At 43.6% G+C, this 22,145-nt stretch overlaps 2 protein-coding genes across 4 annotated transcripts; one reads left to right on the top strand and one right to left on the bottom strand.

Annotated features, from left to right (window-relative positions):
- DYNLL1 (dynein light chain LC8-type 1) lies at positions 2,292-4,775 on the top strand. Its single transcript, XM_018061128.1, has 3 exons — positions 2,292-2,449; positions 2,650-2,787; positions 4,345-4,775. Exons 2-3 carry the CDS (start codon positions 2,656-2,658, stop codon positions 4,480-4,482), a joined length of 270 nt encoding a protein of 89 aa, XP_017916617.1. The 5' UTR covers positions 2,292-2,449; positions 2,650-2,655; the 3' UTR covers positions 4,483-4,775.
- On the bottom strand, positions 7,118-22,145 carry COQ5 (coenzyme Q5, methyltransferase). Of its 3 annotated transcripts, none has more exons than XM_013970739.2 (7): positions 21,893-22,145; positions 18,844-18,993; positions 15,890-16,111; positions 10,004-10,110; positions 8,514-8,602; positions 7,827-7,938; positions 7,118-7,742 (listed from the first exon to the last, which is right to left on the bottom strand). In XM_013970739.2, exons 1-7 carry the CDS (start codon positions 22,101-22,103, stop codon positions 7,641-7,643), a joined length of 993 nt encoding a protein of 330 aa, XP_013826193.1. In that variant the 5' UTR covers positions 22,104-22,145; the 3' UTR covers positions 7,118-7,640. The 3 variants fall into 3 exon arrangements, with proteins under 3 accessions (XP_013826193.1, XP_005691626.1, XP_005691625.1); XM_005691569.3 differs by lacking the exon at positions 21,893-22,145 and adding an exon at positions 21,473-21,869; XM_005691568.2 differs by having other exon boundaries at positions 7,328-7,742; positions 21,902-22,145.

Raw genomic sequence — 22,145 nt, 5'->3', positions numbered from 1 at the left:
CTTAGCTCTGAATCATACACCCAAGTTAGGTAGAAGCACTAACCCAGCCCCCCTCTTGTTGCCAGTGCAACTTCTTCAAGAGTAACACCAGGTAGAACTACATTAAGTCCTCAAATAAATAACCCCACCACTGGAAACCTGAAACTGGGAAAAGCCTCCTAATTTAATTGATAAGCATGTGTCCTACGAGTTTCTGATTATTCCCACCTGTTTCTCTTTGACTCTTGTGTGTCTTTGATCAAATTGTAAGGGGCTCTGGATTCCCTGCTGGTTCAGATGGTAAAGAGTCTGCCTGCAGTGCCAGAGACCCAGGTTTGACCCCTGGGTCAGGAATATCCCCCGAGAAGGAAACAGCAACCCATTCCAGTTTTCTTGCCTGGAAAATCCAATGGATGGAGGAGCCTGGCAGGCTACAGTCCATGGGGTCGCAAAGAGTCAGACAGGACTGAGCAACTTCCCTTTTCTTTTTTTCCCCCTGGATTAATGAGAGTGGGTGGTCAAGTAGAAACAGGCAGAAATATAAACAGAAAGCTTTTGGTTACATGGTTAAACTGGTAACTTGTTTATGGGAGTTGAAAAACACATTATAGGCATTGAAGTGTTAGTTCAAAACCTTGTCATGACTCTTGGGACAGTTCCCTAAGTTGACAGTTATTGGCAAAATTCTTCCAGCCCTTGCCATGTGCAGAGTACTTCAAATGCATTGAACAAAAGCGTGAAAGCGTTAGTGTCTCAGTCGTGTCTGACTCTTTATGACCCTATGGACTGGTAGCCCTCCAGGCTCCTCTGTCCATGGAATTCTCCAGGCAAGGATACTGGAGTGGGTAGCCATTCTCTTCTTCAGGAGATCTTCCCACCCCAGGGACTGAACCCTGGTCTTCTGCATTGCGGGCGGATTTGTTCCCATCTGAGCCACCAGGAAAGCCTATAAACAAGTTAGCAGTTTCACCATGTAACCAAAAGCTTTCTGTTTATATTTCTGCCTATTTCTACTTGACCACCCACTCTCACTAATTCAGAAAAAAAAAAAAAGTGAAGTCGCTCAGTCGTATCTGATTCTTTGCGACCCCTTGCTATGTGCAGAGAACTTCAAATGCACTAATTTATTTAATACTCCCAATATACCTATGTAGTGGTTTCCGTTTATATTTAGTCCCTTTACAGATTAGAAACCCCGAGGGTTTCTAGTAAGATGACAGGGCTAATATTTAAATATTTAAAGCCAGACCTGACCCTGCTCCCAATCCCCCACCCCAAGTCCTTTTTTAATTACTAACCCACTCCAGTGTTCTTGCCTGGAGAATCTCAGGGACGGCGGAGCCTGGTGGGCTGCCGTCTATGGGGTCGCACAGAGTCGGACACTACTGAAGTGGCTTAGCTTAGCTTAGCGTAGTCTCCCTAAACCAGAGGAAATACCTCTGAGGGATGCCTATTTATTAGGACACCACGGCCCTAGAGTTAAATCGCCACCAAGAAACTCCCACGCCGGAAAGACTGCCTCATCAGAGCAAGAAGCCCTACCCTGGTCACACCCCACATCAGCACTCCCAAATCCACCCAGAGGGTCCCCCACCCCCTTAACGGAGATCATTTGCCCAGCAGGGAGACTCCACTCTTGGGAATAATCTTTAATTTATAAGGAAGCCCTCTTCCATTCCTGAGGATCTCCGACACCCCCCACCCACTATTTCAGAGGCAGTCCGGCTGCATAATTTGCATGGCTCAATGCAATATCAAAATGTGGCGTTCCTTGTTTAAAAAAAAATTAAAAAGAATTTCAACAGTGAGACAGCAGAGCATTAAACCAAACCCTAGGGCTTCTTTTCTGAGACTGTATCGATCACTCGCTCAAGAAGTCCTCCCAGCTTAAGAGATACCCTTTTGTGAAGGGACTGACTACCTCAGTCGAAAGGGTAGTTCTTTCTGACCTCGGGGGGCGAGGGGGCACGTCAGAATACGCAACTTCCAAAGACTATCTTTATTCGCGAATGCATCCTGGACAACCTCCGAAAATTTGTAATCATTTCTCTCGGCCCTGGAGGAAGCTCCCTTTGCATCTCTCTAGTCCCGGGTACGTCCTCGCCACCCCGCCCCTGCACCATCTTCGCGATGTTTGGGCCTCACCTCGTGCGGCCCATTGCCGGGGAAACCGACGCCGAGAGCGGTGCATTGTGGTCTGCAACAAAATGCAGGAGAAAGATCCTGAGGGAACCATTGAGTCTATGGGCCAATGGGAGAGTTCTAAGGGCTGCGTCAAGCCAATAGGGACGTTCGGTGGGGGGCGGGGTCGACGGGGGAAGGGCGGGGCTTAGGTACTAGGCGGCGGCGGCTGGCGTGGGGCTCCTTAGATGCGCCACGGCTTCGGTAGCGACCGCCTGTCTACACGGGTGTGAGCTTCGCCAGCCCCTCCCCCAGGAGACCGTTGCAGTCGGCCAGCCCTTGCTCCTTGGTGAGAAACTCAGGGGCTCCGCTCTTCAGCTTCGTCCCCTGCAGGACTTCTCCCGCCTTCTGTTCGCGCGGCTCGCGCTTCCTGAGAAGTGGGGTGGGGGGGTCGTCGTCCCGGGGTGGCGTGGGGCGGGCAGAGTGGACCGGGGAAATTGCGCCTGCAGCCCATACTCCCAACTCCTTTGCCTCGGCCTCGCCCCTCAGGTAACCATGTGTGACCGAAAGGCCGTAATCAAGAATGCCGATATGTCGGAGGAGATGCAACAGGACTCGGTGGAGTGTGCTACTCAGGCATTGGAAAAGTATAATATAGAGAAGGACATTGCGGCCCATATCAAGAAGGTGAGGACGGGGCGCGGGCGGGGGCTCGGGCAGTTTGCGCGCTGTTGGGGCGAGTCACAACTTCCTTCTCCTCGATAATGCGTCCCCAGTGTGCTGGCAGAGATCCTTGGGGGCACGCAAGGTGGCGCGGTGTAGAGGTTTCCAGAAAAGGACGCAAATTAATTTTGCACTTATCTTGAAGATCGGCCCCTCAGCGCCCGAAGTTTGTTTGTTGTTTTTTTTTTTTAAACCCAGCTCCACGGGGAAAGCGCCACCTAGCAACGGTTTCTAGGATCAGGGAGCAGCGGTTCCCCCTTCTGCATGATTGCTGCGCCCAGGATCCATCTGGGTGTTGGAGGGTGGGAGCTGCGTGGGTGTTTCCAGCAGGGCCGGAGGGAGATCTTGCCAGCCTCCAGTGGGGAGTCAGTCGGCAGTTGAGGGAAAGTGGGTGGTGGTGGTTGGGGACTGGGTTGGGGGATTGGTAAATGGCAGTCTGTAGAAAGCTGGCAGGTCTGCCAACTTCTCGAGCTGTGTTTTCTAGAAGGGAAGGAAACTGGCAGCCTAAGTCGTGGGAGGGTTCCAGTCGAGAATGAGAAGATGAAAGATTTCAGATGGAACAGAAATACCTTTTCTGACAAAGGCAGCAACAGGAATGCGTTTGTCTAGTCTATAAGAATGTTAGCCCCCTTAATCTGAAAGACGTTCCCGCTGTGTACAATACAGTAGTAGCCAAATTTCGCCTAACTGGCCCGAGACTCGTAATACTTTAATAGAGAAAGATTTCAGAGAAAGACTAGCTTTGGCCCCTACCTAGAGCTACCTAGTGATGAAATTAACACAGGCATTCTAGTTCCTAGAGCTTCTAGGGGTGGGGAAAAATAGGGGAAGTTGTTAGTGCAATTTGCTAGCCTTGAGGACCAGGTGGTGGGGTAGATTGGCGCCATCAGGATAGATGGGGGAAGAAGGGTTGTTGACCGTAAAGATAAGATTTGCCCAGGTGGCTGTCAGGTTCTGCTTCCAGCTTTCTTTTTACGGGGACAGTGGAGCGCCAAGTGTCTTGTCCTTTAAATTTTGATCTCCAGTGGTTTAGCTGCTCACTGAGGCTCTGTTCTTTTGGAAACCTTTGTTTTCAGCAATATTAAAATGAGTTACAATGGCCGTATTTTGGGCTAAATACTATTCTCTTGGATTTGGGGGTACATGTCATACAGTAGGATAGCTTAGTTCTTTTAGAGATAAATACTAGAGGGTAAACTATAACTGATGTCACCTGCTGTCCCTGTATATTATAGAAGTTAGAAGGTGTAATTATCATGATAACAAAGCACTCTCAGAGGCTGCCCTTTCTGACTTTACCTCCCCAGCCCCCATTCCCAGTTTAGCTCAGACTGCAAGTATGTTTGCATTAATGCACTATGTAGGCGATTTGGAGCTGGGGAACATTCTTTCATTTTAAGAATTTGCAGATGCCGAAGTTCCTCCTTTCTGCTCCTACAGGCTCTGTTTATCTAGGAGGCAAACTCTGACCTCAGGTTTAGCACTAAAATTCTGTGTTTTTTCTCCACCTCCTTCCCCCAGGAGTTTGATAAGAAGTACAACCCCACCTGGCACTGCATCGTGGGGAGGAACTTCGGTAGTTATGTGACACATGAAACCAAACACTTCATCTACTTCTACCTGGGCCAAGTGGCTATTCTCCTGTTCAAATCTGGTTAAAAGCATGGACTGTGCCACACACTCAGTGATCCATCCAAAAACAAGGACTGCAGCCTAAATTCCAAATACCAGAGACTGAAGTCTTCAGCCTTGCCTAAGGGAACACCTCCATCTTTGAACCTTTATTGTGTTTTGTACAGGGCATTCTCTGTACTAGTTTGTGGTTATAAAGCAATTAGTAAAACAGCTTACATTTGTATTTATTTTCTATTCCATACCTCTCTGCCCCATGTTTTTTCTCTTCAAAATCCATTCCTTTAAAGAAATAAATCTGTTGGAGAAGTGTGCGTTAATTACCGTTTGTTCAAATAATCTATTGAAGGTGGCCTATTACTTGATCTTGGGTAGGTTGGTGGGGGTGATTCTCTGAAGTTTCTGAGGGATGTAACAGACTAGCCTATTCAACATTCTTGAGTTTCATTCTTGCCCATCCTGCTCCTGTTGTGCATTGAAGAATACTACTCAGAAGTGCATGTTGAGAAATGCATGGCAGAGAAACCCTTGCTCCTAACCTGATAAATACATTCCTTAAGTGCTCCTTGTGATACCTGCTATAGAATGTTCTAGGCCTTAGGCCTCAAGAGATGATGAATGTGTCGTAGAACTCCTTTTAGTTTTCTGTGGCTGTAAAATGGAAATAAGCTGGTGAGAAAGTTGGGCTAATGAGAAATTTGTTGGGCTCTAGACATTTACCCTCCCCTGCCTTGGCCAAAGTATACTCCAGAGATTAAAGGTGGTCTTAAAGGGAAAAAGCTTTTGAGCAGCAGTCCTCCATGTGATTCTAATAAAGTCTGCAGGAATTTAAACTTATAAGCCTGCTGTGCTGTGCTTTTAACTAGCTGTGTTCACGTGTGAGTTGAAGCTTTCATTAAAAGGCCCAATTAAAGTTGTGGATAAGTAAAGTTTTCCTGCTATCAGTTTTAGGAAGACATCTCTGAATAAAAGCAAGTATAGCAGACAGCTTTTGTAGATAAAGGAAATGATGCAGAGGCTCAAACAACCCACACCATCTTGGGAAGCTGCAAGGAAGGCTTTTAGTTTCCCGTTGTTTTCAGTGTTTACAGGAGGTAAAGCTCCTTTGTTTTAGAACTTGCAGCTGGGCTACAGCTACACAGAGGAAGTGATAGATCTGAATTGATCAATGACTCCATCTTAAGAGTGGTATAAAGTCTGTAACATCTTTGGAGACTTTTTCTTGATGAGAACTTGGGGTTTTAGAAGTTCTGATGAAGCTGAACAATGTTAGGACTGGGAAAGTTTCAGGGTAGAAAGCAAAAAATTGTTTTAGGGTAATTAAAATGGAAGAGTTTTTCCTGCTTTCTGCAGGAAAAGGATAAGGAGGTACTGTGGAACAGGGGGCTGCAATTGGGGTGATTTGGGTTTGGATTTATATGAACAGACTGAAAAGATTCCTGTAATTCATCTTCTAGCTCCTTTCCCACTTTTGTGATCTGGCTCTATTTGTTTGAAACCCGACAGGAATTCGGCCTCCAAAGCTGCATCAATCTTGTCGATTTTAGCTCTTCTTAGAAGTAGTCCAGCAAAGAGCCTAAAGCTGCTTTCAGGCCATAAACAGCTGGACAGTGGGAGTTCTAATTTGACCTGGCCCATATCACCAGAAAGTGACAGCTTTTAACTTTTTATTTCTTAGAATCACTGCCACTGAGATAGGACTGGGTTGATCGCCCATGAAGATTTTTCAGTGCCTGATCCTTGTTAATTTCAAAGGCTCCAACTGGCTGAAAAAATCTAAGCTGAAAGTTTTTCTAAGGTTTAGCATTGTATCAAAAGTTCTCAGGTGCTGTTCTTTGAGACACTTGTATATAGAGAGCTGTATCTGGAAGCTTTTCAGTGACAGGGCAAGATCTTGTGAGTGAGAGTACATAAATGACCCCTTCTGTGCTGGGGTGAGAGGTAGCACATCTGAAGACATTTCAAATAGCCTTGAACTGAAGTCTTTGCAGGACCTCCCTGGTGGCTCAGGAGTAAAGAATCTGCCTGCCAATGCAGGAGATGTGGGTTTGATCCTTGCATTGGGAATATTCCTTGGAGAAGGAGATGGCAACCCACCCCAGTATTCTTGCCTGGGAAATCCCATGGACAGAGGAGCCTGGTGGGCTACAGTCCACGGGGTCGCAGAGTTGGACATAACTTTAGTGATTCGACAACAATAGCAAGGTCTCTGCAATTAAACTGCCAGCAACTCCCAGGTTGATTTCTGTAATTTCTTACCAGCCCTTCTCCCACCCCTAACCCCCTGCAAAAAAGGAAACCCTTAAATTTCATCCATTCTGAAAATATTTATGGTTTGATTTTAACATCAAACAGTGGACTATATTAAGCTCTGCCTAGCTCTGCTGTGTACTGGAGGGGGCTTGGCTAGATATTTATCAAACTTTTTTTTTCAGCTATAAGATCCTTTCTTCAAATGTATTCTGACAAGCTCTCAATTTTTTAGATGTGAAAGCAGAAGTCTGCTGGTACATTTATTCTTTCAACAAGGATTTATCAAGTTGTTTTCTTCATGACTGGAACTGAGGACCCAATATTGGCTTTTGGTGGAAGAGTACTGAATGAATGATGAAGAAAGTGTATTTCTTTCACCTCCCTCAAGGAGAAACTGACAAAATCCATGAAAATTGTAAACTCACTTAGTGTTTCAGTTGCACAGTTTTAGTTGTGATCCTTAGCCCTATACTTTGGGCCTTGGCTTTTGGCCCCAGACTTAGTCCTAGGCTGAAAGGTGAACTTGGGTATAGCTAGCAAGTTTTCTGGTTCAAATCATCATTGGATTCAAATGATTCATTATCCCTCTGGAAGGCAGCACTGGCAGAGAAGCTACAAATACACTTCAAAATTGAGTTTTAGTGCTGGTTTTACCTTAACCACATACTGCACAGCCAAGAAAAAATAGGACTTAAGCAAAAGTACAGACAAATAACTCTAGGAGAAGGCCTGAAGTAGCCCCTAAGGAAAGCTGCAGTCAAGTGACAGGAACTTGGTTCTTTCACTTTGAGATTGGTCATGTCAGAATATGGGTCCAAGGCATACAACCTCAAGCAGAGATGTCCTGCTGCTGGTCACACTAACTGGATTATCCTCCAGCTCCAGACTTCTGACAGGATGTGACTCGTTCATGCTTCAGAATCTTAAAGGAGTTACAGTTTGAAACCAGAGTGAATGGCTACAATGCCTGATGTGAGATTTTCGTAAGTCACCTTCTGAAAACCTGCATCTTCTATCATCTCCTTGAATTCCTCCTAAAACACAAAGAAAGATACAGCAGAAATTGCCTGGATTTCAACTGTGGGGCCTTGGGTTGTAAGCTACAGCTTTTTTTGTACCTGAGATGGGAACTGTCGGATACTCTCTACAAGGTATTGGTAGGACTTCCAATCTCCTGCAATGACTTCTCCCAGGACAGGAATGACCTGGAAGCTATATACATCATAGAGCCTAAACCAAAAGGCAAAAGATTAAGATTAGAACGTGACTGTTAATAAGCAAGAAGGTCTAAGCCTGGGATTATAAACTCAAAAATGCCTATAGGGGTCAAGCAAGTACCTGAAATAAGTGACCCAGTTGAGGGTGTGGTGACAGGCACAATTAGGAAGGTCCAGAAAAGTGGGGAAGGGGCAGTTACTACCTAGCTCTGATTATTGCCATGTGGGAATATGGGCTTAACTAGGGTTGCCATATTTCTGATTTCTCAAGTCAAGTTGGAAATCCAAATTTTTATGTAAAATTTCTCAATTTTAAAATATAGACATCTCAGTCAATTTTCTAAAATAACCATGAGCCAAACAAAATATATATGCAGGCCCACTGGAGTCTCTGGTTAGTGGTTTGAGACTCTTCTGGTCTAGGTGTTTTCATTCAGAACTGGCTGACCACAGAGGTGGCACTGTCCCTCACCAGGGACTCAGGGACTCTGAGGTTCCTGCTTAAAGCTACTGGCTATTTTCTATCCATTTGGGGATGGGAAACCCTTGGCTGGATGGTGAAAATCAAGCCCTGTTAACAATACCAACCTGGATAGGAGGGGATTGTTTACTTGGCTGAACTCCAGACAGAGAAATCTTCCTCCTGGTTTCAGGACCCGGTGGGCTTCCTGTAGTGCCTGAGCAAGACAAGAACAATAGGACACACCCCTCAGCAACCCTCACTCATCTCTGGAAGGCTGAGGCGGCACTAGCTTCTGTGGGTGTTATAAAGTGTGTTTCCCACAGATCCCGTGTTCAATCTCAGTTGGGAAGCTGTAACAGCAGAACAAACCCACAGTCTCCTAAATCTTTTAGCCATTCCACTGCCCATGACTAGAGAAGGTTACCTGGAGTAATCTAAGCTGAGTCATATTGGGGCAGGGAAATTTTTGAATTACTTCTCAGAATCATGATGGCTATCCCTCTTTGATCCAGCAATTTTCCTTCAAAGAGTCTATTTTACAGAAATGCTTCTACTGTGGAAATGACGTGGGGTTACTCATTACAGCACGATTTGAACAGCATAAGAGCAGAGCATCTTAATCATCAATGAGAGACTGGTTATATTAGGGAATATATATACAAACGGAATCTATGCAGCTATTTAAAAAAGGAAGAGCCAGAGTTCTTTATGTGCTGACATGGAAAATATTTCTTTTTTTTTGCAGGTATATTTTTAAGGGAAAAAAGCAATGGGCAAAATGTTTCATATGCTAACATTTTTATTAAAAAAAGAAAGGAAATGAATATGCTTAATATGCCCAAGACATCTTTGCAAAGATATGCCACTAACAAATTGGTGACCACAGAGGGAGGAGGCACTGAATGGTTAGCACACAAGGATGAAGATTTTTTTAGTGATATATCCCTTTTGTGCTGCTTGAGCTTTGAATTTATTAAAATTTATTTTTAATTTAAAAAGAATAATAAACTGGCTATAGACACAGGAATAAAATGAAATTAAAATACACCATAAACAACATCCCACCCAAAGCAGGCAACCAGGCAACTGGAGTCCACGTTACAGAAATGAAACTCAGGGCCTCGCCTGTCATCTTCAAATGTTTGGACAGAATGTTCAAGTAGAAATAAAAGAAGAGCTGCATCAAATTAAGGGCTGAACATTCCCTTCTTCCAACAGAGGATCCATGAATCTAGCCACCTTCTGCCAAAATAGGGGCTGAGTGCCTTTTCCTGTGTCAGCCTTGGGAATTGCTCTGATCTGCAAACTCTGAGTCAGGAGGCTTCATGGGGAGGGAGGAAGCAGATGACATGAGAGAGCAAGACTGACAGGCTCGAAGATATGAATACCAACTCAAGCTACAAAGGCTTCTATGGGGATCTGCTCTGTGGTTTTGGTTTTTTTAATTTTGTGAGCAGGAAAATTGGCAATTTAAAGGATTAAGACCTCTCAGCCTGAAACATTCAACTCAGGAACTCGGCTCGGAGAAGAATCTCTCCCTTTCCTCATTCACTGTGGAGACACCCCTAGAGAGCTAATATCCTGGGTCACACCAGCAGATGTGGCCATTGGTTACCTGATCAATGTGTGTGACGTTCCGGATCCCAAAGGCAATTGTGTAAACATCAAACTTGTCATCATCGAAGGGCAGTTCTTCCGCATCTCCCAATATCCAGGCAAGTCCTGAAAGAGAAAAGCAGTTCTGGCTTCAGCCTGGACTGCTGTCTCCTCTGCACCCAGGGAACTGTCAAACCTGGGAAGGGGGTTGTGGGAACCCTTAAATTTGTAGTCAGCTGGACAGAAGTATGGGTACCCTGAACACCCTGTTTGTGGCTGTCTTGTGAACTGGGGGCCGTCTTGTGGCAATAAGCCCTTAAACCCGTGGAATCTAACTCTGGTAATTAGTGTTAGAACTGAATTGAATTGTTGGACAGCTGGCTGGCGCTGGAGAATTGGAGAACTGTATGGTGCTGGGGGAACATCACACGTGCGGTATCTGAAGCGGTGTCAGAAAACACACACCTGCCTTCTCCAGTGGATTCCTGGCCACCGTCTTCAGCGTGTCCTTCAGTCCTGAGAACTTGAAGTTTCTGGTGTCCTTGAAGTTTAGAAGACAGTTTCCCCCAAGGTTCTCAGAGTAGACACTGGTTATTTAGTTATGCCTTACTCTTAAGCAATTTTTATCCAACTAGGTGTAAAGCACTGTGGTTACGAGCCCAGGTCCTGGTGTTGCCTGGGTTCTAATGCCAGCTTCCCCAATTATTAGCTATAGACCTTTTTTTTAAAATCAAGCTTTTGAATAGAGTTATTTTCTATTTTTGGCTGTGCTGGGTCTTCGTTGCTGTGAGGGCTTTTCTCTGGCTTCAGAGAGCAGGGGCTACTCTCTAGTTGTGGTGCACGGGCTTCACATTGTGGTGGCTTCTCTTGTTGCGGAGCGCAAACTCCAGGCTCCTGGGCTTCAGTAGTTGCAGTGCATGGTTTCAGTGGCTGCAGCTCCTGGGCTTTAGAGCACAGGCTCAGCAGTTATGGAGCATGGGCTTAGCTGCTTCGTGGCCTGTGGGATCTTTCCATACCCAGGATCAGACCCGTGTCTTCTGCAGTGGTAGGCAGATTCTTTACCACTGAGCCACCAGGGAGGCCCCTGGCTATATGATTTTGGATAAACTACGTTGCCTCAGTTTCCTCATGTGTAAAGTGGAGTCAATAATAGTACCTACTTCAGATAGTCATTAGAATTTATTCTAAGTACATAATTTAGCATAGTTATATTGGTTCTACTGGACTCACAGAGAAGCAAAGTGTCTTGACCCCAAGTCTGGTCATGAATTCGAAAACACCCAAGGGAGCTGCCTATCAGGGTGGCTATATCCCCTGAGAATCCTGATTCAGCTTCAATATTATTTGACATGCAGTGAATCAGACACGAAGTATGATTCAGTAGGGAGGCTACATCAGTTCAGTTCAGTTCAGTTGCTCAGTCGTGTCCGACTCTTTGTGACCCCATGAATTGCAGCGCCAGGCCTCCCTGTACATCGCCAACTCCCGGAGTTTACCCAAACTCATGTCCATCGAGTCGGTGATACCATCCAGCCATCTCATCCTCTGTCGTCCCCTTTTCCTACTGCTCCCAATCCCTCCCAGCATCAGGGTCTTTTCCAATGAGTCAACTCTTCACATGAGGTGGCCAAAGTACTGGAGTTTCAGCTTCAGCATCAATCCTTCCAGTGAATACCCAGGACTGATCTCCTTTAGGATGGACTGGTTGGATCTTCTTGCAGTCCAAGGGGCTCTCAAGAGTCTTCTCCAACACCACAGTTCAAAAACATAAATTCTTCGGTGCTCAGCCTTCTTCACAGTCCAACTCTCACATCCATACATGACCACTGGAAAAACCATAGCCTTGACTAGATGGACCTTTGTTGGCAAAGTAACGTCTCTGCTTTTGAATATGCTATCTAGGTTGGTCATAACTTTTCTTCCAAGGAGTAAGCGTCTTTTAATTTCATGGCTGCAGTCACCATCTGCAGTCATTTTGGAGTCCCCAAAAATAAAGTTTGACACTGTTTCCACTGTTTTCCCATCTATTTCCCATGAAGTGATGGGACCAGATGCCATGATCCTAATTTTCTGAATGTTGAGCTTTAAGCCAACATTTTCACTCTCCTCTTTCACTTTCATCAAGAGGCTTTTTAGTTCCTCTTCACTTTCTGCCATAAGGGTCGTGTCATCTGCATATCTGAGGTTATTGATATTTCTCCCGGCAATCTTGATTCCAGCTTGTGCTTCTTTCAGCCCAGCGTTTCTCATGATGTACTCTGCATAGAAGTTAAATAGGCAGGGTGACAATATACAGCCTTGATGTATTCCTTTTCCTATTTGGAACCAGTCTGTTGTTCCATGTCCAGTTCTAACTGTTGCTTCCTGACCTGCATACAGGTTTCTCAAGTGGCAGGTCAGGTGGTCTGGTATTCCCATCTCTTTCAGAATTTTCCACAGTTTATTGTGATCCACACAGTCAAAGGCTTTGGCATAGTCAATAAAGCAGAAATAGATGTTTTTCTGGAACTCTCTTGCTTTTTCCGTGATCCAGTGGATATTGGCAATTTGATCTCTGGTTCTTCTGCCTTTTCTAAAACCAGCTTGAACATCTGGAAGTTCATGGTTCACGTATTGCTGTAGCCTGGCTTGGAGAATTTTGAGCATTACTTTACTAGCGTGCGAGATGAGTACAATTGTGTGGTAGTTTGAGCATTCTTTGGCATTACCTTTCTTTGGGATTGGAATGAAAACTGACCTTTTCCAGTCCTGCGGCCATTGCTGAGTTTTCCAAATTTGCTGGCATAATGAGTGCAGCACTTTCACAGCATCATCTTTCAGGATTTGAAATAGCTCCACTGGAATTCCATCACCTCCACTAGCTTTGTTCATAGTGATGCTTCCTAAGGCCCACTTGACTTCATATTCCAGGATGTCTGGCTCTAGGTGAGTGATCACACTACCGTGATTATCTGGGTCATGAAGATCTTTTTTGTACAGTTCTTCTGTGTATTCTTGACACCTCTTCTTAATATCTTCTGCTTCTGTTAGGTCCATACCATTTCTGTCCTTTATTGTGCCCATCTTTGCATGAAATGTTCCCTTGGTATGTCTAATATTCTTGAAGAGATCTCTAGTCTTTCCTATTCTGTTGTTTTCCTCTATTTCTTTGCATTGATCTCTGAGAAAGGCTTTTTTATTTCTTCTTACTATTCTTTGGAACTCTGCATTCAGATAATTATATCTTTCCTTTTCTCCTTTGCTTTTTGCTTCTCTTCTTTTCACAGCTATTTGTAAGGCCTCCTCAGACTTCATAGGAGGCTTCATAGAGGAAGGTAAATGTAAATAATCTTCCTATGAGGCACACTAACAGTATTTAACAAGAGCCTCAGCAATGAGCATGCCCTTTAACATAGCCATTTGTTTTTTCAGAGGAAGACATTAACAACATTATCATCAAAGCTACTGCTTACTAAGCCCACGATGACGATGACGAGGTCTATGTAATCACTTCACATACATTAGCTTCTACAGGCCCTCTGCAGTGAGAATGTAGAGTCCTAACCACTGGACCACTGGAATTCCCAGGAATTTTTCTTTTTAAGACTTTTTTTTTTAATGTGGACCATTTCTAAAGTCTTTATTGAATTTGGTTACAATATTGGTTCTGTTTTATGCTTTGGTTTTTTTGACTGTGAGGGGTATGAGGGAATCTTAGCTCCCTGACCATGGATCGAACTCCTACCTCGTGCATTGGAAGGCAGTGTGTTAACCCTGGACTACCAGGGCAGTCTCCAGAAATTTTTAATAACATGGAAAAATTTGTTTAATTCAACAAAGCAGAATACTAAATTGTATCTCCAAGATGTTGCCAATATTATAAAAAGGAAATGAATAGGAAAAAGCTAGGGAGCAAATATACTAAAATACTGATGGTCATCTCTGGATGCTGGAACTATGGTTAATATTAACCTCTTCATAATGTAATTCTTCAAATGTTTGATTTCTAACATCCCAAATTTTCCCAAATATATCACTTTTATAACCCATCAAATCTTTTTAAGGGTTCTGCCCTCCAAGCTTCTACTTTGGGAGGAAGTGCTACATGTAAATAAAACACATAAAAGTGCTACGCACAAAAATGCCTTCATACATTAACTTTTATAATTATTAAATCATTTGTAGGATCCTTCTACTTCGTTTCAACTTTATTTTGGCATGGTATGTGTTGTAAAGGCATTATTATTGGAGACTGGCACCTGGTAACTCAGCTGGTAAAGAATTTGCCTGCAATGCAGGAGAGCCTGGTTCAATTCCTGGGTCGGGAAGATCCCCTGGAGAAGGGAAAGGCTACCTACTCCAGTATTCTGGCCTGGAGAATTCCAAGGACTCCATGGGGTTGCAAAGAGTTGGATATGACTGAGTGACTTTCCTTTCACTTTCAAAGCAAGGAGGAAAAATAAAACCAAACTCTGCAGCACCTAATGATTCCTACAACAGGTGGATCTGTCTTGGCTGTTAGGAGAGCCTGAAAGGCAAGCTATGCTATGGCAGAGATGATTCTAGAAGTGGAACGTTACCCATCATTCCCATCTTTGTTCTCCACTCTTCGTAGCTGGGCGCCAGAGAGAAGGGAAACACGTTTCTCAGTAGGAGTAAGAACACAGTGCCTTTGTCTAGAAACACTAGTGACTGTTGGCCTTCTGATCAGTGTTGATGGTTAACAAAAGAGCCCTTCATCTGGGGGGCCAAGTGGGCTGCAGTTCGTCTAGGCAGCTCGTTCTGGGGGTGGAAGTAGGAGGAGGAAGAATTAAGCTAAAATAACCGTAGACACTCGTGGTAGGGAGGTGGTGGGGGAGGAGAGAAGTGCTGATGTTGACCCGAGGGACGTGGGTTTTTTGTTGGGTGCCACTGCTTCTCACCGGGGCTGCCTGCAGTGCTCGACCAGTGTGGAAGAGGGCAGTACAGTGGCTCTGAAAAGCTGGGTAAACATGCTGCAGCTGCCAGATCAGTACATCTACTGAGGCAAAACACTGGGGCAAAAGTATTTCAAAATATTGAAAGAGAAAGCCAAATGTAAAACGTGTGTCTTTAAGCTAGAGCAGAAACTGTCCATCTGGGAGCTGCAGCAGCTGCCTGGAGATACCCAGTCACTTTCCCCTTGGCTGAACAGCAGACTGTGCGAGGGAAGTTTGAAGAGTACCATTTACGGGTGATTCTTCAACTGCATCAGCTGTGCCCTCTGAGAAACCCATGCTGAAATAGAGGTAGGAGAGCAGTTTCATTTTCTGGGAGGTGGGGGGGTGGTGGTTGGGGGGGAGGGGAGACATCCAGAATAAAAATAAAAAGAAGAGGAAGCAAGGATGTGTGGGAAGAGCCATGAGACCTTGATGCAGACCTGAGAAAGCCCCAGCCAACCCAACAGGGGGTTCTGGAACAAAGACTGCCTGTGAAGAGAGCCCCACGTGGCATATGTTCAGGCCCGGGAGCACCATGGATCCTTGGTCATTGGCTGGGTGCCGCCAGGTTGGAAAGCTGAGGCAGAGCTTAGTTTTGGGAGAGGGATGAAATGGCTCAAGAATTGGGGTCATCAGAGAGCTGCTGGGAATTGAAAGCCAAACTTCTGTCTCAGGGTCCAAGAGCTGAGACCCAAAGAGTCAGTCCACATTTCGGCTCTGCCATTTAAACTGTGTGACTTGAATAAGATACTTAACCTCTCTGGGTCTGGGTTGTCTCCCCTGTGACTTGAGGCTGATAACTGGTTGCTGAAATAACACATGCAATAGTATACATGCTGGGCCCGACAAATTATCTCCCACTCCTATGTATCTATAAGTTTTTGAAATCTGGAAGAGAAAGCACTTCAGCATTGTACACGTTCCATCTTACAAACATCTCCTCCAGGCCCACTTTCTGCAGGACTTACCAGCTTTGTATCCTTGAGCATGGGCTTTCTGTTTTCCAATCTTTAGCATCTCCTTGTTGATGTCACAGACCATGACACGAGAACCACCCAAGGAATCCTCTTCATTCTGGTACTTCCTGGCAATTTCTTCCCAGGATAAATTTTGTTGGGCCCTTAACTGCCTCTTCTGCTTTCTCTGATGCTGCGCCTGAACATAATTAAGGAAGCGGAATGCGATGTCACCTGCGGGAAGCCAACAGGAGGAAAGATCAAACACAAACACAACTGCAGCATTTCTTAGACCCAGCACGAGCAGCAAAGGTACAGGGGCTGAGGAGTCTGTGAAAACTGAAAGGCTGTACTCATTTCAATAGTTCATTTTTTTTTAACAGCAATTTTTTAACTGCTAAGATTCTTTAAATTAAAAAACCTTTAAAACCTGTATATGTAATGCATGGACACATTCTTACTCTAAAAGGCTCAATACTTAAATATATAGACTAAAACATGAAAGTTGCCATATCCACACTCTCCAGACATAACAAGTGGGAAGAGCTGAGTGTACTGCTTCCTAGTCTTTTTCTAATAATTTTTGTGACGGTAACATGAAGGTACACTCATAAGCAACAACAACTCACTGCCCCACCACTTCCCATAACCAGCTCAGTTCCCCACAGACCATCTTTCCCAATCCCTTTAGCGGTTTCTTCTGTTGGTTACAGCTATTTCTTTCCTCAAAAAATTTATAGAGCTATCCTGCCCCCATCTCTGCTTGCCTCTGTCCTCCCAATATATTTATATCACTTTTAATAGTTCCTCACAGATAGCTGTGTAACCTGGAGTAATAAACTAATCTAGATTTTCTTTTTTTTAATTTTAATTTTTTAATTAGGAGTACAGTTGATTTACAACGTTTCAGGTATATAGCAAGACGACTCAATTGCACGTATATTTTCATTTTCCGAGTCTTTTCCATTATGGCTTATTACAAGATATTGACTATAGTTCCTTGTGCTATATAGAAGGTCCTTGTTGCTTATTTTATATGTAGAGGAATATATCTGTTAATCCCATTCCAAGTTTATCCCTCTCACCTTGTTTTATTATTCCATCAACTATAGATAGTATCTTTTGATTCCTTTCAACCTTCCATTATATATATATGTGCGTGTGTGTGTGTATATATATATATGTATGTGTGTGTGTATATGTTCTGTCAAGCCTGATAACATTGTATTTGTTCTATAGCTCTATGTTTTCTGTGCTTTGTTGATGGTTTGAGTTTAAAAGCAGAAAATCAAGTGTTTACATTATTGTGACCACGTCATAAATATTGTTTAGGTAAAGCCAGTGCTTTCAGGATCATATTTCCCTTTTTATAATGCTGTTTCCTTGTCTTTGTTTTCTTCTTACACTGTTTGTAAGAAATACAGCCTTAGGTTTTCCATTTTCTCCATCCAATTAGGTATTCTTCAGTCACTTTCCTATAAATTTAAATATAATTATATGTACTCACATGAAACAACTTAAAAACATAAATGAAGGTTATATTATATCCAGTGTATATAACTTTTCTTTTTTTCCCTTTTTTCCCATTTAATATGTCCTTGATACTGTTCTATCAGTATTCATAGGCTTTTCTCATTCTTTTAAATAGCTACCTAATATTAATATTTTATAGTATTGATGTATCTTAAAGTCATTTCTTCGCTGAGGTAGAAATAGGTTACTTCCGACTTTTCACTGTTACTAAAAATTATGCAGTGTGAGCATATTTGTTACTGTATGTTTTAAATGTCTTTTTAAATATATTGGCTTACTTTTTAATTGCATTTTCTAAATGGGCAGTTGTTGGCATGTGGTAATGTTACTGGCTGGGGTGCACTGGAGATGGTGGCAGCTCTGACTGAAACTTTTCTGTAGCTATATCTCTGTGCAAGTTTGTTTTCTTTTTTCAGATTAAATGTCTAGAATTGGAATTGTGGGGCCCTAGACTAAAAAGCATTTTAGATTTTGATAGATTCTGCTAATGTCCTCTACCTCACTGCCCTCTGTGCTTCCTTTTAGGAAGAGGATCACACCAGCAAAGCCAAACATAAACATGAACATTATTCTATTGCAGTTTATTATTATACATTATCCTATTAGTATAGATTATTATATTATATGACATTTTTCTCTCCAAATGCCTAGAGTGCACCAAGAAACAAAGGACCATGCATAAAAAGAGGCTTTTTTTCCCCAATAAAAGAGCTTTTGATATCTGATATGATAGCAGATTAGGCAGAAAAGGCTGCCTTGAAAATTTAGATGATAAAAGCCCCTCCCTTCCTCAGCAAAGAAAGAGGGCAAGTGGGCTAAAGGTTAAACAGAAAGCAAAAATAGTTGTTTAGAAAGGACACTGGAGGAAAAAAATTGGTCAGTTTACTTTGTAATCTTCTGAATTTTAGAAAAATGACAGGCACAAAGTTGATATTCTGTGTTTTTGATTGGCATTCAGTAGGGCTTCCTGGTGGCTTAGTGGTAAAGAATCCACCTGCCAGCAGACAAGAGTTCACTCCCTGATCCCGGAAGATCCCACATGCTGTGGAGCAACTAAGCCACAACTATTGAGCCCACGCTGTAGAGCCAGGGAGCCGCAACTGCTGAGCCCACGTGCTATAACTACTGAAGTCTGTGCACCCTGGAGCTTGTGCTCTGCAACAAGAGAAGCCACCACAGTGAGAAGTCCATGCCCACAACTAGAGAGTAGCCCCTGCTCGCTACAATTAAAGAAAAGCCTGAGCTTCAGGGAAGACCCAGCACAACCTAAATAAATAAAATTAAAAAAAGAAAAAAGTAAATCTTTCTGAGAAGTGTATTGATTTTCAATCACCATGTTCAGCCTTATGGAAGATGAGCTAGCTCATTACAACAAGAGAAACTAGTTTTTATAAAAGGAGCTCAGTGTTACCCAAGGACAAACTGGACATTACCTGTGCCTCCAGCAACATCCAACAGCTGGGTGCCAGGAAACGGGCGCATCTTCCAGAGCAGCAAATCCTTCCAAACACGATGGATACCAAGACTCATCATATCATTCATCACATCATACTTCTTGGCCACACTTTCAAACACCTGATAGACTTGACATGAGAGAAATACAACATGACTGGGCTACTAATATTAACCTGGAAAAGTCCTAAATGTAAGAAAGTTCCCCGTTCCCCCCATAAAATTAACTATCTGCAAGGTGGAGCCAAGACATAATGCTTGATGCCCAAATCTGCACGTTACCGATTTTAAAAAAAGGCTTAACTAGGGACTTCCCTGGTGGTCTAGTGGCTAGGACTCCACACTCCCAATGCAGGGCACCCTTGTTTGATCCATGATTGGGGAACTACATCCCACATGCCACAACTAAGAGTTTGCATACTACAAGGAAGATGGAAGATCCTGCCTGCCACAACTAAGACCCAGGGTATCCAAATAAATAAAGAATTTAAAAAGGCTTAAATTGCTTCAAGTAAGAAATAAGTCAACCTCTTTTCTGTTATCTTAGCTTCACATAGGACCATTACCTTGCAGTAATGCCATGCACATACCTAGTAGTAAATCACTTTCTTTTTTGGCCACACTACATGGCTTGCGGGATCTTAGTTCCCTAACCAAGGATGAGACTCAAGCTGAGTCCTAACCACTGGACCACCAGGGAGTTCCCTGATTTCTATTTCTTAGAGGAAGGGGTGGGGGGATTGGAGTTTTTCTAAAAGTATCATCATTAAAGACAACAAAATCCATTAGAAAGACATGAAAAATGGATGGGAAGACCTCAGCTCATCTCTGCCTGTGTCACTGAGAAAAACCTCAGGTTCAACTTGGTGGGCAGATGAATGGTAGGATGTGAGTCAGGGCCAAGTTGAATTGTAGAGGGTTCTCGTGACTCCACAGGACCAAGGAAGAATGTGGAATATGGACTGGCTGAAGAGTTAAGGAATTTACTATCTAAGATGCTTCAAAGCACAGGCTACATTTAACTTCTTTGCATCTCCATTTCTGTTCATGAGATAACACTATCAGTGCGAGCCTCCTACCTACCTGCCAAAAGGACTGAATCAGGTAAAGAAGGGGAGATATGTTGAGTTCCTCAGATGAAATGTGCTGCTAAGACCCAAAACATTACTGTCCTCTGCTGAATCAGCAGACAATAGAGCCCTCCTCCTTCCACTCAATCTTGAATATCTATTCTCAACCCTGGGATCCTATAAGCTTGCTCTTTGCTTTGGAACATCTGGGATATTTAGAGAGATACTGAGGCTCAACTCACTGAGTATAAGCCCTTCTTGCTTTATGTGGTTCTAATATGTAAGAAGTTTGGTTATTGTGGTTTAGTTCAATAACACCAGTCCTCTAGCAACATCATTCAGTACAATGGTATATTAACTGTGAGTAACTGCATAAAGTACAAATCTTGCTAGTAGTCCTTCAGTCCATAAATCATGCATAAATAAGAGATATGCATCACGATCAGAAACCAATTATGTCACTTCTCTCACAGTTGTAGGGGGTTGGTCACTATACATCCCTTATTCACATGCAGACAGCAAAGCATGTAGCTGTGTTGCCTTCTGATCCCAGCTGGGAATCTCTGTGGCATTTTGCAAACCAGATAACTGAAAGAGGAAGCTGGACTACAAAAATGAAAGTGCAACAAAATAATGAAAAGGGATAACCTTAGAGGTGAAATTTGAACAGAACGTCAATGGAATCATAGGAGACACATGACCACGGGGATGTTGATACTGCCACCCCAGACATTTTGGAATTGCAGCCACAGGAACTTTGGGAAGATGAACTTATGGAATTTACTATCATTTTACCTGGCTCCACTTACTTCACCCCACAACCAGTTATCAAGCTCCTAATGTGCATCAAATGCTGAGAACACAGTTATGAATGAGTCTTAACTTTCTGGGGATTCACAATGAAATGTGTTAATTTAAATTTGATATTCAAGGAATTATAGTAGAGCTCTGTATTTAGTAAGGTTGAGGTGAAAGGTAATACAATATACTAGCCTATAAGAGGATAAAAAATTCAATTGTAGGCTCTTTTTCTTATTTCCTGGGTGACTACAGGCCAAGTTAAGCAACCTCTCAGAGCCTCACCTTATCTATCTGTAATGTGACCATAATACCTTTCTCATTACAAATGGTACAGCTGGAATTTTAAAACAGGTCTTTTCTTTTCCCAAGTCTTATGCTGAAAACCAAGAAAGTGCTGAACAATATCTAACACTTATTGAGCAATTATGAAGTGCCAGGCGTTATTCAAAATTCCTTAGTGTATGAAGTAATGTAATCTTCACAAGAACTCTATGAAAGAAATTACTATCTTCCCTACCTGGCAAATTTGGAAGCTGAGGCACATAATTAATAGAAAATAGTCTCCTCCTTTCTTTCTATAAAGAAATCCCTTTAGCAAGAGATTAACAATATGGGCTCAGTAGTCAGACCGAACTAGGTTGGAATAGTAGTGCCACCACTTACTACGTTAAACTGGGCAAGGTTTTGCTTAACCTTTGTCTCTATTTCCTCATGAGTAAGATGGAATAAAAATACTCACCATCAGGAAGTTGAAATGAGAATTGTAAATAATGTCTGCACATCATAAATGCTCAATTGATCGGGTTCTGTGATAATTACTTGAAAAGAGGAGGCTCTAAGTTTGGCAGCGACAGACTAAGGGTACTCCTTGGAGGTCAGGACTGCACAAGTTAATGCATCAGAGGCGCGTGCGTGCGCGCTAAGTGGCTTGAAGCAGTCGTGTCCGCCTGCCAGGCTCTTCTGCCCACGGGGATTCTCCAGACAATAATACTGGAGTGGGTTGCCCTGCTCTCCTCCAGGGGATCTTCCCGACCCAGTGGATTCTTCACCACTAGCGCCACCTGGGAAGCCCTTCAGCGGAGCTCACAGTACGGTAAATCAACCCTTGGTTTCGGCAGAAGAAACTAGACGGTCAGATCCTCCCCATTCACCCTCTCACCCCTTTCACCTTTGCCCCCCTTCTCCTCTTCCGACACAGTCTCAAATCCAAAGTGCGTTTCGGTTGCCTCCTTCTCTTGGGACAAGAGCCGTGCACCCAGGGGGCCCCTGGGCGAGGAGCTACGAAGCCCGGGGAGCCTGTAGCCCGACACTGCCCGCGACCACCCACGGCCGCAGAAGCTCCATAGAGCCCAGCTTCTGGGGGCTGCCATCTTGACAGTCGGGTGACCGCTGTCAGACAGGACGCAGCGTTG

The sequence above is a fragment of the Capra hircus genome, chromosome 17 (assembly GCF_001704415.2).
Source record: "Capra hircus breed San Clemente chromosome 17, ASM170441v1, whole genome shotgun sequence".
NCBI classification, from domain to species: Eukaryota; Metazoa; Chordata; class Mammalia; order Artiodactyla; family Bovidae; genus Capra; species Capra hircus.
The sequence above is the reverse complement of the archived record's forward strand: the minus strand, read 5'-3'. Positions and strand labels throughout refer to the sequence as shown.

Excerpts from the sequence above, each read along its gene's own strand:
- COQ5 (XM_013970739.2), bottom strand. The coding sequence starts at position 22,103 with ATGGCAGCCCCCAGAAGCTGGGCTCTATGGAGCTTCTGCGGCCGTGGG. Across the intron at positions 18,994-21,892 it reads GGGGGGCAAAGGTGAAAGGG|TCTATCAGGTGTTTGAAAGT; the intron begins GTGAGAGGGTGA and ends TCTCATGTCAAG. Across the intron at positions 7,939-8,513 it reads AACAATCCCCTCCTATCCAG|GCTCTATGATGTATATAGCT; the intron begins GTTGGTATTGTT and ends CTTTTGGTTTAG.
- DYNLL1 (XM_018061128.1), top strand. The coding sequence starts at position 2,656 with ATGTGTGACCGAAAGGCCGTAATCAAGAATGCCGATATGTCGGAGGAG. Across the intron at positions 2,788-4,344 it reads TTGCGGCCCATATCAAGAAG|GAGTTTGATAAGAAGTACAA; the intron begins GTGAGGACGGGG and ends TCCTTCCCCCAG.